Source organism: Phyllostomus hastatus, unplaced genomic scaffold (genome assembly GCF_019186645.2).
Source record: "Phyllostomus hastatus isolate PE091 unplaced genomic scaffold, TTU_PhHast_1.1 phas_scaffold_39, whole genome shotgun sequence".
Classification (NCBI taxonomy): domain Eukaryota; kingdom Metazoa; phylum Chordata; class Mammalia; order Chiroptera; family Phyllostomidae; genus Phyllostomus; species Phyllostomus hastatus.
Window position 1 is genome coordinate 24560629 of NW_025334028.1, and position 19126 is coordinate 24579754.

At 34.6% G+C, this 19126-nt stretch overlaps 1 protein-coding gene across 4 annotated transcripts in view; it reads left to right on the plus strand.

The window, feature by feature from the left end:
- The window catches only part of BANK1 (B cell scaffold protein with ankyrin repeats 1), a 305662-nt gene that overhangs the window by 115734 nt on the left and 170802 nt on the right, over positions 1–19126 (plus strand). For all 4 annotated transcript variants that reach the window (XM_045820456.1, XM_045820453.1, XM_045820455.1 and 1 more), the window contains one exon: positions 9952–10148. In XM_045820456.1, coding sequence (XP_045676412.1) covers positions 9952–10148 — 197 coding nt within the window. The remainder of the gene's footprint in view (positions 1–9951; positions 10149–19126) is intronic.

A 19126-nucleotide genomic window follows, 5' to 3' on the forward strand; every position in this document is an offset into this window, starting at 1 on the left:
GACATATAGATGGCCAACAGGCTTTTGAAAAGTTGCACAACATCACTAATCATCAGAGAAATGCATATTAAAACCAAAATGAGATACCATCTCATATCTGTCAGAATAGTTATCATCAATAAATCAACGAACAACAAGTGCTGATGAGGATGTGGAGAAAGGGGAACCTTTTTGCATTGTTGATGGGAATGCAGCCACTGTGGAAAGCAGTATTGAGATACCTCAAAAAACTTAAAAATTGATCTTTTCTTTTTGACCCAGCAATCCCACTTCTGGGAATATATCTGAAGGAACCCAGAACACTAATTCAAAAGAACATAAGCACTCCTATGTTCATTGAAGCTTAATTACTATCACCAAGATACGAAGCAGTTCAAGTGTTCATCAATAAATGAGTGGATAAACAACTGTGGGATATTTACACAATGGAATTCTACTAGGCTATAAAAAAAAAAGATCGGTTTATCCTTCGTGACAATATGGATGAACCTGGTGAACATTATCTAACTGAACTAAACTAGTCAGAGAAACAAATACCATATGATTTCTCTCACATGTGGAATCTAATGAACAAACTCAACTAACAAAACAGAAGTAGGCTCATAGATGGAGAGCAGATGACAGCTAGTGGAGGTGCAGAGGTTAGGGTATGAAGAGACTGAGCAAAAAGCCAAAGGGATTCGTGGATATGGACAACAGTGTGGTGATTGCTGGGGGAAGGGGGGTATAAGGGAACTAAATAGTAATGGAAAAATACAGTAAAGATTAAACTTTAAAAAATATAAAATGTTGGGATTGAAAGAGGTTATCTGAGAAGAGACTAGGTAGGAGTGTACATGTTTCATAATTTCTTCAAAGTAAAAATATTCCAGGATTTCTAAAAAGAAACCATGTTTATGTATCTGTAAACTCTGCCTTAGAACTGATTGGCCTAGTCATCAGGACTAGTTTATATTTTCAAATGAATTGCAAATTAATTAATTATATAGTGGTTTATATAGAATGACTTGATTTCTTTTTGACCCAATTGCTTTCATCGTGACATAGGATGGACTAAAACTTGCTGATTTGTCCTGAAAAGTCATTTTGATTTGCTTAGATTTTAAAAAGAACTTGAGACACTAATGTAGACTACTACTACAAATATCAGCTGCCTCGATGTCAAAACAAATTAAGAAACCTCTTATCTGAGAGTATGTATCTAATTTTTAACAATAAAAATCATAACTCAGGGGTGAAGGAAACCTCAGGAGATCATTTTGTATCATATACCTGTTGGTTGTTTGGTGTTGTTAATATCTCCTTTGGGGAAAACTGTATATGAACAATGATTAATAAAAAGAAAAAAAATCTCCTTTGGGGTTGAATATTAGCTGAGCATGAGAGGAGAATAAATGAAAAGCTCATACAAAAAAGAGAAATAGCTCAGCACAAATATGTGACTCAATTTCCTTACTATATGCCAACTCATCTATTTATGTTTATTTGGAAAAACTATTCAAATTGGATTTTCCTTGAAAAATATCTCTTAGACATTTAATTTTTTCTCCTTAAATTTACATTTGATAGACATTGGCTGAAACAACTGAAAACTGAAAATTTATTCTTTTCAGAAAAAAAGTCAAAAGCAAATTGGCCAGACCTTAGTGTAAATGATGGCTTCTTTATACACTTTGGCAATAAAAACAGATGTAATGAATCTTGATTAATTAAACAAAAATTGCCATGAATTGAAGCAGAGGTGCACTGCAGATTAAGCATATTTTTAAAGATTTTTTTATATCTTCTTGAGGAATATATTATTTTAGTCAAGCAAGTAAAATTTTAAACTTTATAAAATAAATTCTTTGAGTTTAAGAAAATAACTTTTTTTAAAATCCAATAGAAAGAAACATTTTAAAGTAAAAACCTTAGTAATCTTGTACTTTAGATTTAAATTGTGACTGAAGACTAACGAGGGACAGCGAGTAATACTCCCTTGAGTCACAGGCACCTTGTTTGAGCGATACTCATTCTCTAACACTGAATGAGGGCACAGGGTAGCAATCAATCTCCCCAGCAAGCTGTTTTTAAGCTAAAGGGCTTCATCCTCTTATGCTGTTTACAAGCATACCTGTAACCGTTACAGAGGGAACCACTGATATCTAAAGTTCTCATAATAATCAAATCAATTAAATTCCTACCTTTCGTGACAGCATGGATGGAACTGGAGACTCTTATGTTAAGTGAAATAAGTCAGTTGATAAAAGACAAATACCACATAATCTCACTTATAAGGGGAATCTAATGAACAAAATTAACTAATGAACAAAATAGAACCAGAGGTATAGAATCATAGAACAGACTGATAGCTGTTAGAGGGGTGAGGGGAGGTGGGGACTGATTGAAAGAAGGTGAAAGGATTAGTCAAAGAGCATCTATGAGGGACCCATGGACATGGACGACAGTGAGGAAACTGATTATGGAAGTGGAGGGCAGGCTGGATGCAGGGGAGTGAAGGGGGGAAAAGTGAGACAACTGTAATAGCATAAACAATAAAGTAAAACTTAAAAATTTGTGAAAAAAATAATCTAATCAAGGTGAAAATATAAAAAGTATGATTTATAAAATGTACAATACTTAAAAACCCAAGCTAGTTTTCAGTATTAATCATGCTTTGTTGAAATGAGTACCTTTATATATTTAATATCATGTAGATATTAATATAATATTATATGCACATACCTAGTATATTTAATTTGATGTTCTGGAAAAATAATGCTAGAGGTCATGAATTAATTAACATTAAAATAATGAATATAGCTCCTGTGAATCATTTCAAATTTTTGAAAGGTTAACTCTGTCATATTTTAATTTTTAAAAATTGTTAAATTAGAAAGAAAGTTTTCTAGTTATTGACCATGTACATTAGCAGTCTGAGCGTTTCTTACCTAATAAAAATAAGCAGGCAAAATAACTCCATTCAAGACAATGAAAAGGATTGCTATAATGATCATCTGAACAAGTTAGAAACTGATTCATTTTACACAGGTCCAGCTATTATGGGGCCAATCTCAGGATGGTCAGTATTTTAGAGCAATGAAAAGAATTAGGAATCATAAGGCAAAGATGATTTAGGACAAGAATACTTTAAACTTGATGCAGAGTGAAAAAAAGAAGGAAACTAATATTTATTGAATGTTATGTTTCAGACACCTTGCTGTGCACTTTTTATATGTCATTTAACTACCACAAAAGCCCTACAAATTTGAATGAGAAGGCTGGGCTCGGATAACTAGTAGCTTGCTGAAGTTCACATAGTGAATAAATGGAAGAGTTTATTGCTTCTAAGCCCATGCTTTTGAACTATTATTCTCTATTGCACAAATGATATGAAGATATGGGAATTTAGAGCAAATACATTTCACCTCAACAGAAGTAATGATTGTGTAACCAAGAAACAGGCTGCCTTAGGAAAAAAAGAACACTGCCATCAGAGGTATGCAAGCAGTACCTACAAGATCCTCTAGGGGCTCAATCCTATTCCTAGGCGGAAACTGAAAAGATGACCCCCAGACCTCGTTTATGTCTATAATTCTGTGAAGCATTATAGTAAATTAAAGGATTTTAAGCTATCAATAAAAATAAAGAAGTGAAAAATAAAGAAGCCAGGCTTCAAACCCATGGTCCCCTATAGTATCAGAATATAATCTTAAATCAGCAGAACTACTTTTTGTGTCAGAAAACATGGTTCAGAGTATCAAGACTGTTAAGAAATGTTTCCTTAAAAAAAAAAAACATGACCACTTGTCACAGTCCTTGTTACTCTTTTTGATGTACAAATATAGAGGGATTCTTAGTGAAGTTTGTTGTTGTTTTTAATTATATTATCTTAATCTTGATAAATTTACTGACAGGTGAGGTCGGTGAGGTTAAAAGGTGAAACAATTCTTATAAGAATTAAACACTAATTTAATAAAAATAACATCTTAAGCTGCATTGAGAGTGATTTTAAAAATTCACTAGAATAGCAATATTGAGCAATAATGCATAAAACATTGATTGGTGGGTGATGTGGTTTTATTTGTTTTTGTATTTTGTATGGTTTGGCAAAGAGATGACCAAGATCATGTGAAAGTCTGATACTATCCTGAAAATGTTTTTTCTTATTAACTTTGGTCTGGTTTAATTACATCAGATGATTATATTTTATAATGCTTTTTAATGAAAATAAATATAAAATTACATCTTAAGGCCTTTTAAGAAAATGCATTATTTTTATTTTGAAAATTGGTACCTATCTTAGGCAGTTTTAGCTTTCATAAGCTTATCTTCATAAAATATTTGATATTTGACGCACTGCATTTCATATAGGAAGGGATCAGTGCATTTATTATTGAAATATGAGCATTTCAATATTTACCTGCAGCCATTTAGTTCCCACACATTTTGAAGGGTAAACTATTTCCTTACAGCAAGTTCTTAAATGTGTCTGGAAGGTTTTGTTTGTTTTTTTTTCTGTCAAAACATATATATCAACAAGTTAAATTTCTTCAGCTATGAAATACCCAAGTGAATTACAAACTCAAGAATTAATTTCCTTCTCTTTTCCTTTTTTTATTGTCTGCAAAATAGCAAAAAGGTAAATGAGACCAGATTCAGTTTTCAAAAACATTATGAGGTGGCTAACTTCATTGCTTTAGAATTTTGCTGGAAGGGAATTTATTTTTGCTTTGAGGCCTTTGCTTCTGTTGCTGTAAGTCTTCCCTTTGCTGGCTTCTGGTAACACCACAGCTACTAAAGGAAGCTGGTGTGTAATTTCTATAACACATTTTTTCCATCGAAGTGTGAAAGTGTAGAATAATAACAAATCACCATTCATCAGTGTGTGTTTGTGTGTTTTGTCATTGGGACAGTAGTTTACATTTATCACTTTATAGTTATACAAAATTAATACATGTCTTCTAATTGATAACTAATAAGTAACTAAGAAGTTCAAACTTCAAACATTGATATGAAAACTTAAAATCCTAATGGAAATTTCCAAACTGGAGATGTTTATATTGGGTCAGGCAAAAAGTTCATTTGCTTTTTCTGTGAGATGCCTCTAGCAGTGCTTATTTGTCTTTAACGTCATTTGAAACAATTTTGTTAGATTTTGTTGTGACAGCTGTCATATCAGTGTGCATTTAAAAAACTTATCAAAATTGGTGAATATTCGTGTAGCCATTTTAGTATAGAAGATGGAAAAAATATGCAACACTTTCAGCACATGCTTTATTATTTCAAGAAAGGTAAAAACACAAGTGAAACACGAAAAAAGATTTGTGCAGTGTATGGAGGAAGTGCTGTGACTGATTGAACATGTCAAAAGTAGTTTGCAAAGTTTTGAGCTAGAGATTTCTCTATGGATGATGCTTCACGGTCAGGCAGACCAGTTGTAGTTGATAGTGATCAAATTGAGACATTAACTGAAAACAATCAATGTTATACCACATAGGAGAGAGCTGACATACTCTAAATATCCAAATCAATAAAGTTATTGATTTGGGAAATGAAAAATGTGTCCTTTATTTTAGGGGAAAAAACTAAACAGACTTTCTGGCCAACCCTATATAAGTACTTAGCTATAGTTTCAGTTGCATATCCTTTAGGGGGAAAAAAAAATCACGTAGAAATCTAATATACCTCTCTAGGAATTTCATGTTTATTTAAACTTCAGAAAAAGAAAACAAGGCATGGCAGTAGAAAGTACAAAAGGGTTTTATAAATGAACTTATTTAATTTGTTATTTAGTGTTTCACTAATGTCAAAATACATTCAAAAGGAGTTATTACAGGAGACAGCCAAGATGGCAGAGGAGTAAGTGGAAACTACACTGACCTCCTCCCTGGACCAATCTAGAATTGCAACTATTCCAGAAAATAGTGTATTTTCTTTAAAAGGTCTTAAGATATAATTTTATATTTCTTTTCATTAAAAAGCATTATAAAATATAATTGTCTGATGGAATTACCAGGCCAAAGTAATAAGAAAAAATGTATAGAAAGCATCCTGAATAACCTACTGAACTAGCTGGAGAGAAGTCTTATAACCACGGATAGACAGAAGAAACCACTTCACCACAATGTGACTGGTAGAGAATGTGGAGACACAAGATAGCTGGCTGGGCTCCCACGGGTGGCAACTGAAGGTGCAGAGGGATATTTCAGTGGCTGGTGTGTTCCTCTGAGAAGTGTGCAGTCTAAACCTCAATGTGGACTCACCAACCTACAGCAACAGAGCCAGAGAGGAACCCAGATCACATCAAGCTGTGGAAAGCAGCTAGAGAGAGACAGCTGGAGATGCAGAGGGGCTCTTAAAGGACCAATGCACAAAAATTCATTTGCAGCCACTTTCCCTGGGCTCCAGCAGAAGAAGGGCAGAGTAGACTAGAGATGCTTGAAGAGATTCTGGGGTTGGTGGCTCTAGGGAGAGAACTGAAGAAACAGCTACCAGGTTCCCTGTGCTGAGTCATCCCCCATACTGCAGGAGCCATCTTTTGTGGCAGAGAACTGCACTCCAAGTGACATCAGCCTGAGGGGAAGCAAGAGCCCCACCCACAAGAAATCTTCTGCCCCACCCTGTGGAGCTTAAGCTGGTGTGCTGATTAAAGCTTGATCAGTTCACCGGTTGATCAGTTTAATGGTTCATTAGCTTAACAACTAAGGTGGAAAATACAAAGAAGTAGCTAAAATGGGAAGACAAAGACACAGATCTCAAATGCAAGAATGAAAGGATTCTTCTGAAGAACTAGATGAAATGAAGATAATCAATTTATCAGATAGAGAGTTTAGAATAATGATTATAAGGATAATCAACAGCATAAAAAAAAGACATGGAAACCAAAAAAAATGACCAGTCAGAAATAAAGAATTCGATACCTGAAATAAATAATATCTTAGAGGGAATACATAGCAGGTTAGATGGAGCAGAGGATAGCATCAGTGATTTGGAAGAAAAGGTAGAGAAAAAAAAAACACCCAGGCAGAACAGGAAATAGAAAAAAGAATTTTTAAAAATAAGGAGAGCCTAAGAAACATTTTGAACAACATGAATGATAACAACATCTTCATTATGGGAATTACAGAAGGAGAAGAGAGCTAGAAAGGTATCAAGAACCTATTTGAAAAAAATAATGACCAAAAACTTCCCTAATCTGGTGAAGGAAAGAGTCACACACAAGTCCAGGAATCTCAGAGACTCCCAAACAAATGGGACCCACACAGGCTTACATCAAGACATATCATAATTAAAAAGACAAGGCTTAAAGACAAGGAGAGAACCATAAAGCCACAAGAGAAAAGCAGAAAATTACCCACAAGGAAGCACCAATTAGACTGTCATCTGATTAATCAACAGAAACATTTCAGGCCAGAGGGAGTGGTATGAAATATTCAAGGTGATGTAAAGCAAGGACTTACAACCAAGGCTACTTTACCCTGCAAGGCTAACATTTAAAATCAAAGGAGAAATAAGGAGCTTCCCAGACATGAAAAGCTAAAGAAGTTTGTTAACACCAAACCAGTACTGCAACAAATATTAAAGGGCTTTAATATTTTCATTTAGTATTTAATTAAGTAAAATTATATTAATAAATTAAAATTATATATAAATAAAATTGTATTAAAATTAAATAATATTTAATATTTAAGAATATGGAAAAAGAAAGAAAAAGAACTAGAAGAAAACAGTCTAACAATAAAATGGCACTAGATGTGTACCTCTCAATAATCACCTTAAATGTAAATGGCTTAAATGCTCTGAACAGAAGACATAAGGTAGCTTAATGGATAAGAAAACAAGACCCATAAATATGGGGCCTCTAAGAGACCGATCTCACACTGACAAATACACACAGACTAAAAGTAAAGGGTTGGAAGAAGATTATTTATACAAATGGAAAAGAAAGAAAGCAGGAGTAGCTGTACATATATCTGACAAAATAGACTTTAAAACCAAGGCTATATAGTAAGAGAAAAAGAAGGACACTACATAATGGTAAAGGGAACAATCCAACAAAAGATTATAAACCTAGTAAACATTTATACACCCAACATAGAGCACCTAAATATGTAAAACAAATATTGAAAGACATAAAAAGAGAGATCGGCAGGTATAGTCATAGATGGGGATTTTAACACCCCATTGACTTCCATAGATAGATCTTTCAGGGAGAAAATCAATGAGGAGACAGAAGTCCTAAATGACATGCTAGGTCAAATGGATTTCATTGACATCTTTAGAGCATTTCGCCCCCAAATAGCACAATATATGTACTATTCAAGCACACATTGAACATTTTCTAAGATAGACCACATGTTAAGACACAAAAGAAGTCTCAATAAATTTAAGAAGACTGAAATCATGTCAAGCATCTTCTCTGACCACAATGCTATGGAATTAGAAATCAATCACAAGAAAAACACTGAAAATCACTCAGAGACATAGATGCTAAATAACATGTTATTAAACAATGAAAGAGTGAATAATGAAATCAAATAAGAAGGCAAAAGATACCTTGAAAAAAATGAAAATGAAGACACAAAAATCCAAAACCTGCAGGCAATCCTAAGAGAGAAATTCATAGCATTACAGGCCTATCATGAAAACAAGAAATAGCTCAATTAAATCTTCTAACTTCACACTTAAAGGAACTTGAAAAAGAAGAAACAAAGCCCGAAGTGAGTGAAGGAAGGAAATAATAAAGATTAGAGCAGAAATAAATGAAATAGGGTCTAAAATATGATACAAAAGATCGATGGATCCAAGAGCTGGTTCTTTGAAAAGATAAACAATATCGACAAAACTTTAATCAGACTCATCAAGAAGAAAAGAGAAAGGACCCAAATAAATGAAATCAGAAATGAAAGAATAGAAATAACAACTGACAGCAAAGAAATACAAAAGAATGTAAGAAAACATTATGAGGAACTAAATGCCAACAAACTGGACAGCCTGGATGAAATGGATAGATTCCTAAAAACACATAGTCTTACAAAACTAAATCTGCAAGAACTAGAGAATACTCATGGAATACTTACTGGGCCATAAAAAGAAGAAGAAAATTTTACCGTTTGCAACAGTATGGATGGACCTGGAGAACATTATGCTAAATAAATAAGCCAGTCAGAGAAAGTCACTCATATGTGGAATCTAATGAACAAACTGAACTAACAAGGAAAATGGGGACAGACACATAGATGGAAAGGAATGACAGCTAGTGGCGGGGAGATTAGAGGGTGAAAGGGCTGAGCAGAAAAGAAAAAGGACTCATGGACGTGGACAACAGTGTAGTGATTGCTGGGTGGAGGGGGATATAAGGAGACTAAAAGGTAATATATATATATATAAAAAGATTAAATTGAAAAACAAAAGGCATTATTACAACATGTTTTGTTTTCTTACATTTAAGAGGTTTATATTCCTTTCTAAATTAAATTTACCCACAAGTAAGAGTTAGACATAACTGTCAGTGAGAATATTTGTGTGTATATATATACAGGATCTGGAAGAAGTAAGGCCTGCTTGAGTGTGGTTGGTAGGGTAATAATATGGGTGTAATAATTTATAGTTTAAATGCAACATTTTACCTAAAATGCCATGTGTGCTTGAGTGTGATATTGCTATGTTACAGAATTACATGTTTATGATTTTGTAATAAAGGTTTTGTAATAAAAAATGGGTGTTCTTTGTTCTGTACCCTGTTCTTTAAGATGAGACATAGAAAGGGGAGATTCTACATTGCTAAAACCATTTACGGTTTTCTTAGATGTAAAATCACATTAAAAGTCTTCTGGTGTGTGCGTACACGTGGGTGTGTGCGTACACGACGTATGTGGGAATTACTTTTAGGAGCAGATTTCATTCAACTTCTTAGGGGATTGCAGATATGAAAAAAACATTAAATTCTATTAATTTTTATGTTTACAGAAAGGAATTTCAAAGAACTTCCAACTCTTCTCCACTGTGCAGCAAAATTTGGCTTAAAGAACTTGGCCATTCATTTGCTTCAATGTTCAGGAGCAACCTCAGCATCTCAGATGAAAAATTCGGAGGGTTCAGATCCAGCACATATTGCTGAAAGGCACGGTCACAAAGAACTCAAGAAAATTTTTGAAGACTTCTCAGTAAGTTTATTCCCCTTATTTTATCTCTAACACTTTTTTTATAAAATGAGCATGTGTGTGTCTGTGTATGCACACATGCCCACTACCCCTTTGAAGACGATGCCACTGAGCAGCTCGTTAGTAGGTAGTCTGTTGGTTTTGAGGCATTCATTGTCTTAAAAGCATCCTGCAGCATCAGCCAGCTTATTTTTTTGTATTGCTATAAACTGTCTCTGACTCCACACTCCTACCTTTAAATAGCCTTTTTGAATCTTATGTGGTCTTTTGGCTTCTGTTTAGCCTGTTTGATATTGGAGAGGAGACAGTGAAAAAAAAGTAAAACACTACCTTTACTCTTTTATTACCTTTATTCTTTTGTTCAAAAGTCTAAATAAGAAATTATTAGGGACAAGAGGGCTTATATAACACTCACTTTGTCTCTCCCTTCAACTTTATCTTTCCACTTTCTATAACCTTTGCCTGTTCTCCCATATTGTCCTTACTATATCTACTAGTACACACGCAGTAAAAAAGAGAAAGGAGTATTTATTCCTCCAAATTGTATTAACTTAATAAGAAATCACGATGTAAAATAAATGTGGTAAATTCAAAAAAATATTGGGCACATAAAAGAAGATCAATAATTATTAGGTTAAAGGAATACATTTTAATAATCATTCAAAAAGTCTACCCCGTGAAAAGTTAATTCATGTTGCTTAAATTTGTTTCTCATCTATGATTCCTTTTCTGTCTTTGTTAAGTCACAGTTCTTTATCATGTATGTTGAAGCCCCAAATTTCCGAACACTCTTTGAAGAATATTAGTTTTGTAAGAATGCAATGCAACCAAGGGAAGATTTTCAAGGGAGGGATACTACCTTACTACATAAAACACACTTTATGTTTTCATAATCAACTCTAGAAAAACACTAATTTTCTCTTTGTAACAAATGTATGCATGTTTTGCTCAAGAAAGTGAATTATAATTCAGATGGCTCTTAAGAAAATATAATAAGACAATGGTTTTGTTGAATTTGCCAAAATTTGGGCTCTCATAAAGTAATTATTGCCCATGAACATTTAATATAAAACATTAAAAGCTATAAATAGTTTCTGGTCATTTTAACATTTATTCTGATTATTAGATTAAGTCAGTGTGATATTATACTTATAAAAATCATCAGTATTTGTGATTTTCAGAGAACAAAATGACAACTGATGTAAATTTTTCCTTCACTTTTAAGAAATAGCAAAATAATTATCAGAAGAACATGTATGTCACTCACTATGTGGATTTTAAATAGAATATATAGTAAATATGTTACAGAACAGATCCAGGATGGGTGAATGATATACTATTACCAAATGAACCCACCCTTGTGCTCCAGGGGTCCCCCACCCTGTACTAGGTTCGCCTTGCCCACCACCAGGAAAAGACATCTCTCAATGCCAGAGATTGGTGAAAAGGAAAGGGGTTATTTATTTAAAGAGTTATACAGACTTATGAGTAATGACTTCATGTCTTCATTGAGATCCCAAAGTCCTTTAGAATACCCACAGATGCATATTCCTTCCTTCCCGTTCTGCCCAGTCCAGGGTACCATGTCTCAAAAAAAGAAATAGAAGTCTGTGGTTCTTCTCTGCCCAAGCCGCATGGTCCCAAAAAGACACTGCATGGCTGCTGCACCTGGGTTTAAATCCCAGCACCAATCTTTCTCTGCCACACCATTTCTGACTCCTCCCATAATAGGCCACAGCAGTAAGCATTTTTTCCAGCTTTACTGGACTGCCATAATAAGCCTGGGCAGGCATGGCCCCATGGCATGGAGCCAATCATCTCCAAGCTCTTACACAGGCTCTGTAACCAGGGGTAGTTGCCTCCCAATTAAATCATGGGTTGAAGTCACTCCCATCCCCCTGGCTCAAAACAAGGCCACAGCTATTTAATATATCTATGAAACCAGTTAAATGTTAAAGATATGTTAAATGACTGTTCTAGAGGTTATCTGAAAAACTGTTGCTATTCAAAACAACTCTCAATGACTCCACTTCATGTGTCCCATCCCCTAGCTTAGACGGGTGGGGGTAAGAACATCCTATATATATTTTATTTTTCTAATATTTCCTGGACACCAAGTTCTAGATCCCATTACAATTCCCTGTTTGGGGACCCCCCTTGGCTGCACCCTGTTACAAATATAAGACATGAAGTTTTATAAGAAAATTACTAAAGTACTAGATTTTATTCTATGTCCTTGAAGTATGGAATAAGCATTATTTTTATCCCTGGAAAGAATTTCAATGGTAATTTTTACACAGTTGAGTGCATACATTTTAGTAATCAGCCACTGTGTGTCATCATTGACTGGTACAACATGGAAACTTGGCATCTACCTCAGGTAAGTCAATGACTCAATTCAGCCTTGTGTGTTTTTGCCCATAACACCGTTCATTCAGCGTCATCCCAATATTCCATAACCCTTTTCTCACTTTTCAGTTAAATTTCCCCCTAAAAATCTTCAGTACCCAGAAATACTTTCTAAGATAAACACTGATTTTCAAAGAGTGAAGCTTCCGCTTCTGGCTCTCCAGGGAAGGCTCAGCTTTCAACAGAGAAAGCCTCATGCAAGCTACACATGTTCCATAAATAACATACTACTATATAAAAATGACAATAGATACAGCAGTGAGTACAAATGAAGGATTTCATGGAGATGGGAAATACCTTTTTCTCTCTCACACATCCTCTAGGTATTTATACCTCTGCAAAAATACCTGCAATAATAGCACTAATACAATTTGATTGCTTTCATTGTCTGTGGGTGACTACTCATTCTATTATAGTGGCTGCATTCAGTGTGGCTAAGTTATGCTTGATAATTATTCTTTCAAATATATTAAATGATTTTATTTATTCTGTCTCTTAGTGAATTGTTACATTTGTCTACTGCAGAATGTCTGTAGTAGACATTACAATCATAGGTAGGATAGGTCAGTTATTTTGTGAATGTTCTGCTCTTAGCAAGGAACTCAATGTAGCTGTTGAAAGGGACAGCAGATTTATAAGGGCGTTTTATGGCAATGGATAATTTGGAGTTCCATAATTTTGCAAGCTGCCAAAGGCCTTTGGCAAATGGGTGGTTAAGAAAATGAGAACATATGTATTAGGTTATAACATACAAGAAAAAATGTGTTTCCTATTGATTTATTCTTCTAGTTATTTTTCTATTTATTAATTTTATTTGATATAAATCCAAAAGTCATACCTTTTTATGCTAGATAATCCACGTTAAAATTTTATATTCTAAATTATGGAGCTATGTCTTTTTAAGAGCATATCTAAACCTGCTAGAGAAAAAATATGCAATCTCATGCTGTTAAAATATTTCATTATTTCATTAACAATATTTACTTGGCTTTAATGTTATAACCACATATGATAAATCTAAGATTTTCACATATGCATTCAAATTTTCCATGAACTATTGTTTCAGAATTATTGAAAGGAGTAAATATTCTTTCATGTTTGAGGTTTACAATCCAACAATGGACCTTACTTCTGTACTGAAGAAATATATATTTTTTAATTCAAATGTATTTTACCCCCAGCTGATTTACTGATTTGTTCAATTCTTACTTAATCCCCCATCAGTGAAACATTGTGTATTTTAAGTTCTCAAAGGAAGTTATAAATACAGTAAATTCAGTCATTAATGAATAAAGTAAGTAGAAGGGAAAAGCCTCATTATTTTTAGAAATACAGAAGAAAAAAGAGAGCCATTAGCATGCATTCATTAAACAAACAAGTACCATCTACATCTTAGTGTTAGCTACGTGAAGGAAGAAGAGGAAAAGAAGGAGACTCAAATCACATTTCTTACATTTCTTCATAATGTTTTTCCTTTGAGAGGTTAATAATTTGTATACAATCTACAAACAGAGCGTGTTTGTTATGAATGAGTAAATTTCATGTTTTAATAAAGTTATCTAATTAATGCCTACATTTCTTTCATGTTTTCAGTACTGCTAAAGATGATGATACCATATATTTCTAAAATCTATAAGGTCTTTCAAATAAACTACTTAATTTTCAGTTTCTGATAATGTCTTCTGGGAGAATTAACATGAAAAGTGGCTGGACAAACAGCACAAGTGTTGGTACTTAAATCCACAGTTGGGTGTGAACCACAATTTGCTTAACAGAATTCTTAAGGAAATCCAAGACTATTTCACATAATGAAGAGTAATATTGAAAATTAGTTTAGTCCTTTAAAAACTTACCTTTTTAATCAAAAATACCTGAAATATGAAAATAAACTGCAACTTGGCCACAGATTAAGAGATACTTTGTGATTTAAGATAAAGCATACAGTAGCAATTAGAATGTGTTTTAAGCAAAATAATATGTGGTATTTCCTTGTATTATCTTGAGAGTGTCATGCCATACATCTCCATCTATTTAAAACACTTATACATCAATGTATAAGTAGGCAGAAAAATATACACTTCCCTATGGGGCCCCTATGGGATTGCACAACCAACAGATATTTACTTAAATTAAGACAATATCCAGATGGTGTCTTCCTTCTTCCAACACAATATTCACTAATGTAGTTTGGTGTGTATATTAATAAGATCTTAGGCATAAATAATCTTCAGTTGAATTTAAGAAATAGAAAATGATTCTTCCATGCACTTTCTCTAGCTGGCTTTGTAGGAGGGCTTCTGACTAGGAATCTTTCTATCTCTCTGGTCAGTGGTGGGGATCCTGCGACATCTTGCTTTTGTTGACTCACCTGGACACTCTGTTCACCCTATGGATAGTGGGCTGGTGTGTGTGTGAGAGAGAGGGAAAGAGAAGATAAGAGAGAACAAGGGGGAGAGAGAGAGAAAGAGAGAGAGAGATTGAGTACTTTGCCCTTCAGTGTGTGTATCTGGCTAACAGACAATAACCATGATCTTTTCCAAATGGTCAAGGGTTTGGAATGAAGGTACAGAGGGGTAGAAGTGTAAGCATTTAGAGTATCTCTAATATAAGCAATGATTGACTGACTGGTGTAGAGAACCAATTACTCAGAAGACAGGCTTTATGTGTGTAGGCCAGTGAACATTCACTCAGCCTGGCCCTTATTTCTCTCATTCTTAGCATTGTTTATTTGGTACTTTATATACTGTTATGCTCTCTAGTAGACTGTTCCATTTTGTTTAGTATATACTAGTATACTAATAAAGTCTAAATTATAGCATACCCTGCTTTGCCTATATGGTTTTTATTCCTATAAGTCTAGAAGCGGATCATGTGTTATGGTTCTCCTTTTTCCCTACATCAAACGTGCCAGAGGTGCTCAGCATGTATTTACACATTGATAAAGCAGAAGGCAAGCTTTAAAATTAAGGTCTTTTTTAAAAATCCCACTTACATAATAGTATAATTAAAAAGATCTAATGTTTTCAATAAAATAATTATTTATATTTTCTCTATATTCAGTATTTTTTAGAATGTACTTTTAGAGAATTCATAGGCAAATAGCCAAACTGCTATCTTCAGCATATATTTTTAATAGGCTAGACTACAATGAATTTTAGAAGTCTGGCCTTTGCTCAATATTGATGTTCTGGTAGAATCAAAGAAACTGGAACAAGTCACATAACTGCACTTGGCTGCATGCATTACAAATTCATGTCTCAGTTAAGCTTTCGGAGCTACTTAGCAATCTCTTTCTAAAATCTCATTAAATGCACCATAATGGCTATTACAGGACTTTACTTTTCCCCAAGTCCTCAAACCCAGTTTTGACACTCTACCTCTGCAGCTCTAAACATCCTGTTAAATTGCTTCAACTCCCCTCTCTTCTTTGTCAATTTTTCAATTTTTCTCTACTCATGGGGCCTTGGGATTCAGCCAGGTCTGGATTTGAATCCTAACTTCATCAAATACTAGCGTTTTTTGGAGGGGAGGATGCTCCTCTGTTTTCTCTCAGTTTCAGATTCTTTATCTGCAAATTGGAAAAATAACTTCCTGCAGAGTGTTTTTAGGACTTGATTAAATAAATGTGAGCACATTAAATATATAGTAGACCCATAATATATGACATTGCATGTAGCTTATTTTTTATTATATTATTATTTATTTATTTATTAATTCTTTTTAAATTTTATTTTAATTGTTGTTCAAGTACAATTTTCTATCTTTTACTCCCATCCCAGCCCACCCACCCACCCAGCCCTTCCCGGCTCCCTCCCATTTCCACCCACCCCTAGTTTTTGTCCATATGTCCTTTATACTTGTTCCTGTAAACCTTTTCCCTTTTCCCCTGAAATTCCCTCCCTCTGCCCTCTGGACACTGTCAGCCTATTCTCTCTTTCAGTAGTATCTTTGGTTATATTTCGCTTGTTTCTTTGTTTTGTATGTAGCTTATTTTGTTGGAACTCACCATCACTCATACCTTCTCCTTCTTCTATATCTTTAATCTCTCCCATTAAACTGACTCTCTCTGAACAAATAGAACACACACAACACTTACACATTCCCAGAAACCCTGCTTTCTCTTCCATCTCTTTTCCAATGCCAAAATTAACTGAAAGAATGATCTACATAGCTGCCTCTTCATTTTATTCATTTCTAGCTTCCTAATAATCAAAGCTTTATCCCACTGAAGGTGCTCTGTCAAAGGTCCTGAATAATCTACCATACATCAGATCTAGTGGATTCCTTCCAGAGGCCCTTTGGCTCAAGCTTTGGCACTGTTTTTCTTGACCTTGCCCTCTTCCTAAATATCCACTGACCCCTTGTTACTTTCTCCTCTTATTCCATCAGCTAAGATTCTTTCTACACAGTCTTCTCTTGTGATTGATGGCTATATCATTGTCTTTAATCTGGACCTTGACTGAAGGGTCCAGACTGAAGACTCTAGTTTCAGTTTGCAGGATGAAATGTCCACACAGATACATTGCAAGCATTTAGATTGCAATATACAAATATCCTTTTGCCTCATCCTGGTTAACGGCATAATCACCTGCTTATTGACTTGGTATAAAACTTGAAAGTCATTTTCAAAGCCTATTAATATAGTCACAAATGTCATTTATGGAGACTATGTGCCAACCCTCTGCATAACACTCTAATTCCATTATCTCATTTAAGCTTCCACTATGCATATGAATTTATTATTTCTCATTTTTCATGTGAGGAAATAGACTTATAGAGGTGAACTAACTTGCCCAAAGTCACTCAGCTAAAAGTATATCCAACTAGCCCTGGCTGGTATGGCTCAGTGGATTGAGTGCCAGCCTGCAAACCAAAGGGTCGCCAGTTTGATTCCCAGTCAGGGCCCATGCCTAGGCTGCAGGCTAGATTCCCCAGTAGGGGGTGCATGAGAGGCAACCACACTTTGATGTATCTCTCCCTCTCTTTCTCCCTCCTTTCCCTTCTCTAAAAATAAATAAATAAAACCTAAAAAATATGTCCAACTAAACCTTGAACCCATTTGTATAATGTTTCTCTCCCTCAAACAACCCCCATCAAGGCTATCAATTCAATCACTATATCTCAACAGTTTTACTTAACTATCATTTTTTGTATCTACTCCCTTATTTTTATTCTCTCTGTGGCTTCCTTGTTTTATACCTTATTTTTTCTATTTCAGTCTGCTGCCCTGAAAAGGCATCCTAACAGGTCTTCTTTCCCAGTCTTTGTGGCATCAGGCCATCCTGTATCAGGCCATCTACCAAGAACCCCCCAGCATAGACCAGCCCACCATTTAGCCTCATCTTTAACTGCACACCCCAGTCATCAAAGTGCACTTGTCCTTCTTTCATTACATTATTTCAGGCTATTGCCTTGGCCTTGAACTCCCTTCCTCCTAACTGAAATATTCTGATATCTTCATTACCCATGCCTGAGTTTCAGTTCAAACTCCATCTACTTCAGAAAACTTTCAAAGAAAGAGGTTATAGGTTATCTCCATAGCATACCTCTAACCTCTATTGCAAATTTTAGCATCATCTAGAAACATTGTGAGAAAGAGGCTGAGAACATGTACTTTGGAGCTGCCTGCCTGGGTCTAAACACTGGCTCTACTATTTTCTAGACATGTACCTTTAAGTAAGTCACTTACTCTTTCTATGTCCTCAACTGTAAAATGGATGTAAAGATAATACCTTTCTTCATAGTACAGTTACATTTATTAAATGTAAATACATATAAAACATGTACAACAACCTGGTAAATAATGAGTACTCAATAAGTGTTAAGTATTATTGTGTACTATTGTACACAATAGTACTATTTATTGTGTACTATTGTACACTGTATCACTATGTGTACTATTCTTCTGTTCTTCAGTCTTGGAAGACCCTTTTGTGGAACTGCTTATAGTTTAAAGTAATTACTGGTGAATTTTCAAAATTTGTGTTTATGTATTGTGGGTTCTTTTTCCTGTCTTGCTAATAGATTATGAATTTCATGAAGACACAGTCAGCTTTATGTTATTTACAACAGTATCACCAATATCCAACATAGTTTTTGGCAAATACTATGCCTTCACTACTTATGTGTTGAAGTGAATTAATCAGTCAATCAGTGCTGATTTTGTCAGCCTCTCAGCCTTTTGTCAAGTTCCTGGCGGCAAGTACTATGCTCCATTTATTCCATATTTCCCATAGCACTGATCGTAATGTCTTTCAATTTGGAGATAATAAGTGTTTGTTGAATAATAACAAAAGCAAAGACTCTTTTCCTGAGGGAAGAAAACTAAAAAGTATTATTTGGATAAATTCAACCAAGGTCATGGCAATCGTGCACAAAGTCAGGAAGCTGTGGCTACAAATGATGGGAAAAGATTTATTCAGGGGTTTTAGGGTATGCAATCAGATCCACAACCAAGCAATACTCAGAGTATTCCAAAGAAGGAAGAAAAGATGAGAATTTTTATACTAAAATTACTTCTTGAGAAGAAACAGCCCTCAATTTTGAGCCTCTGGATTGATCTGAGATGGGAA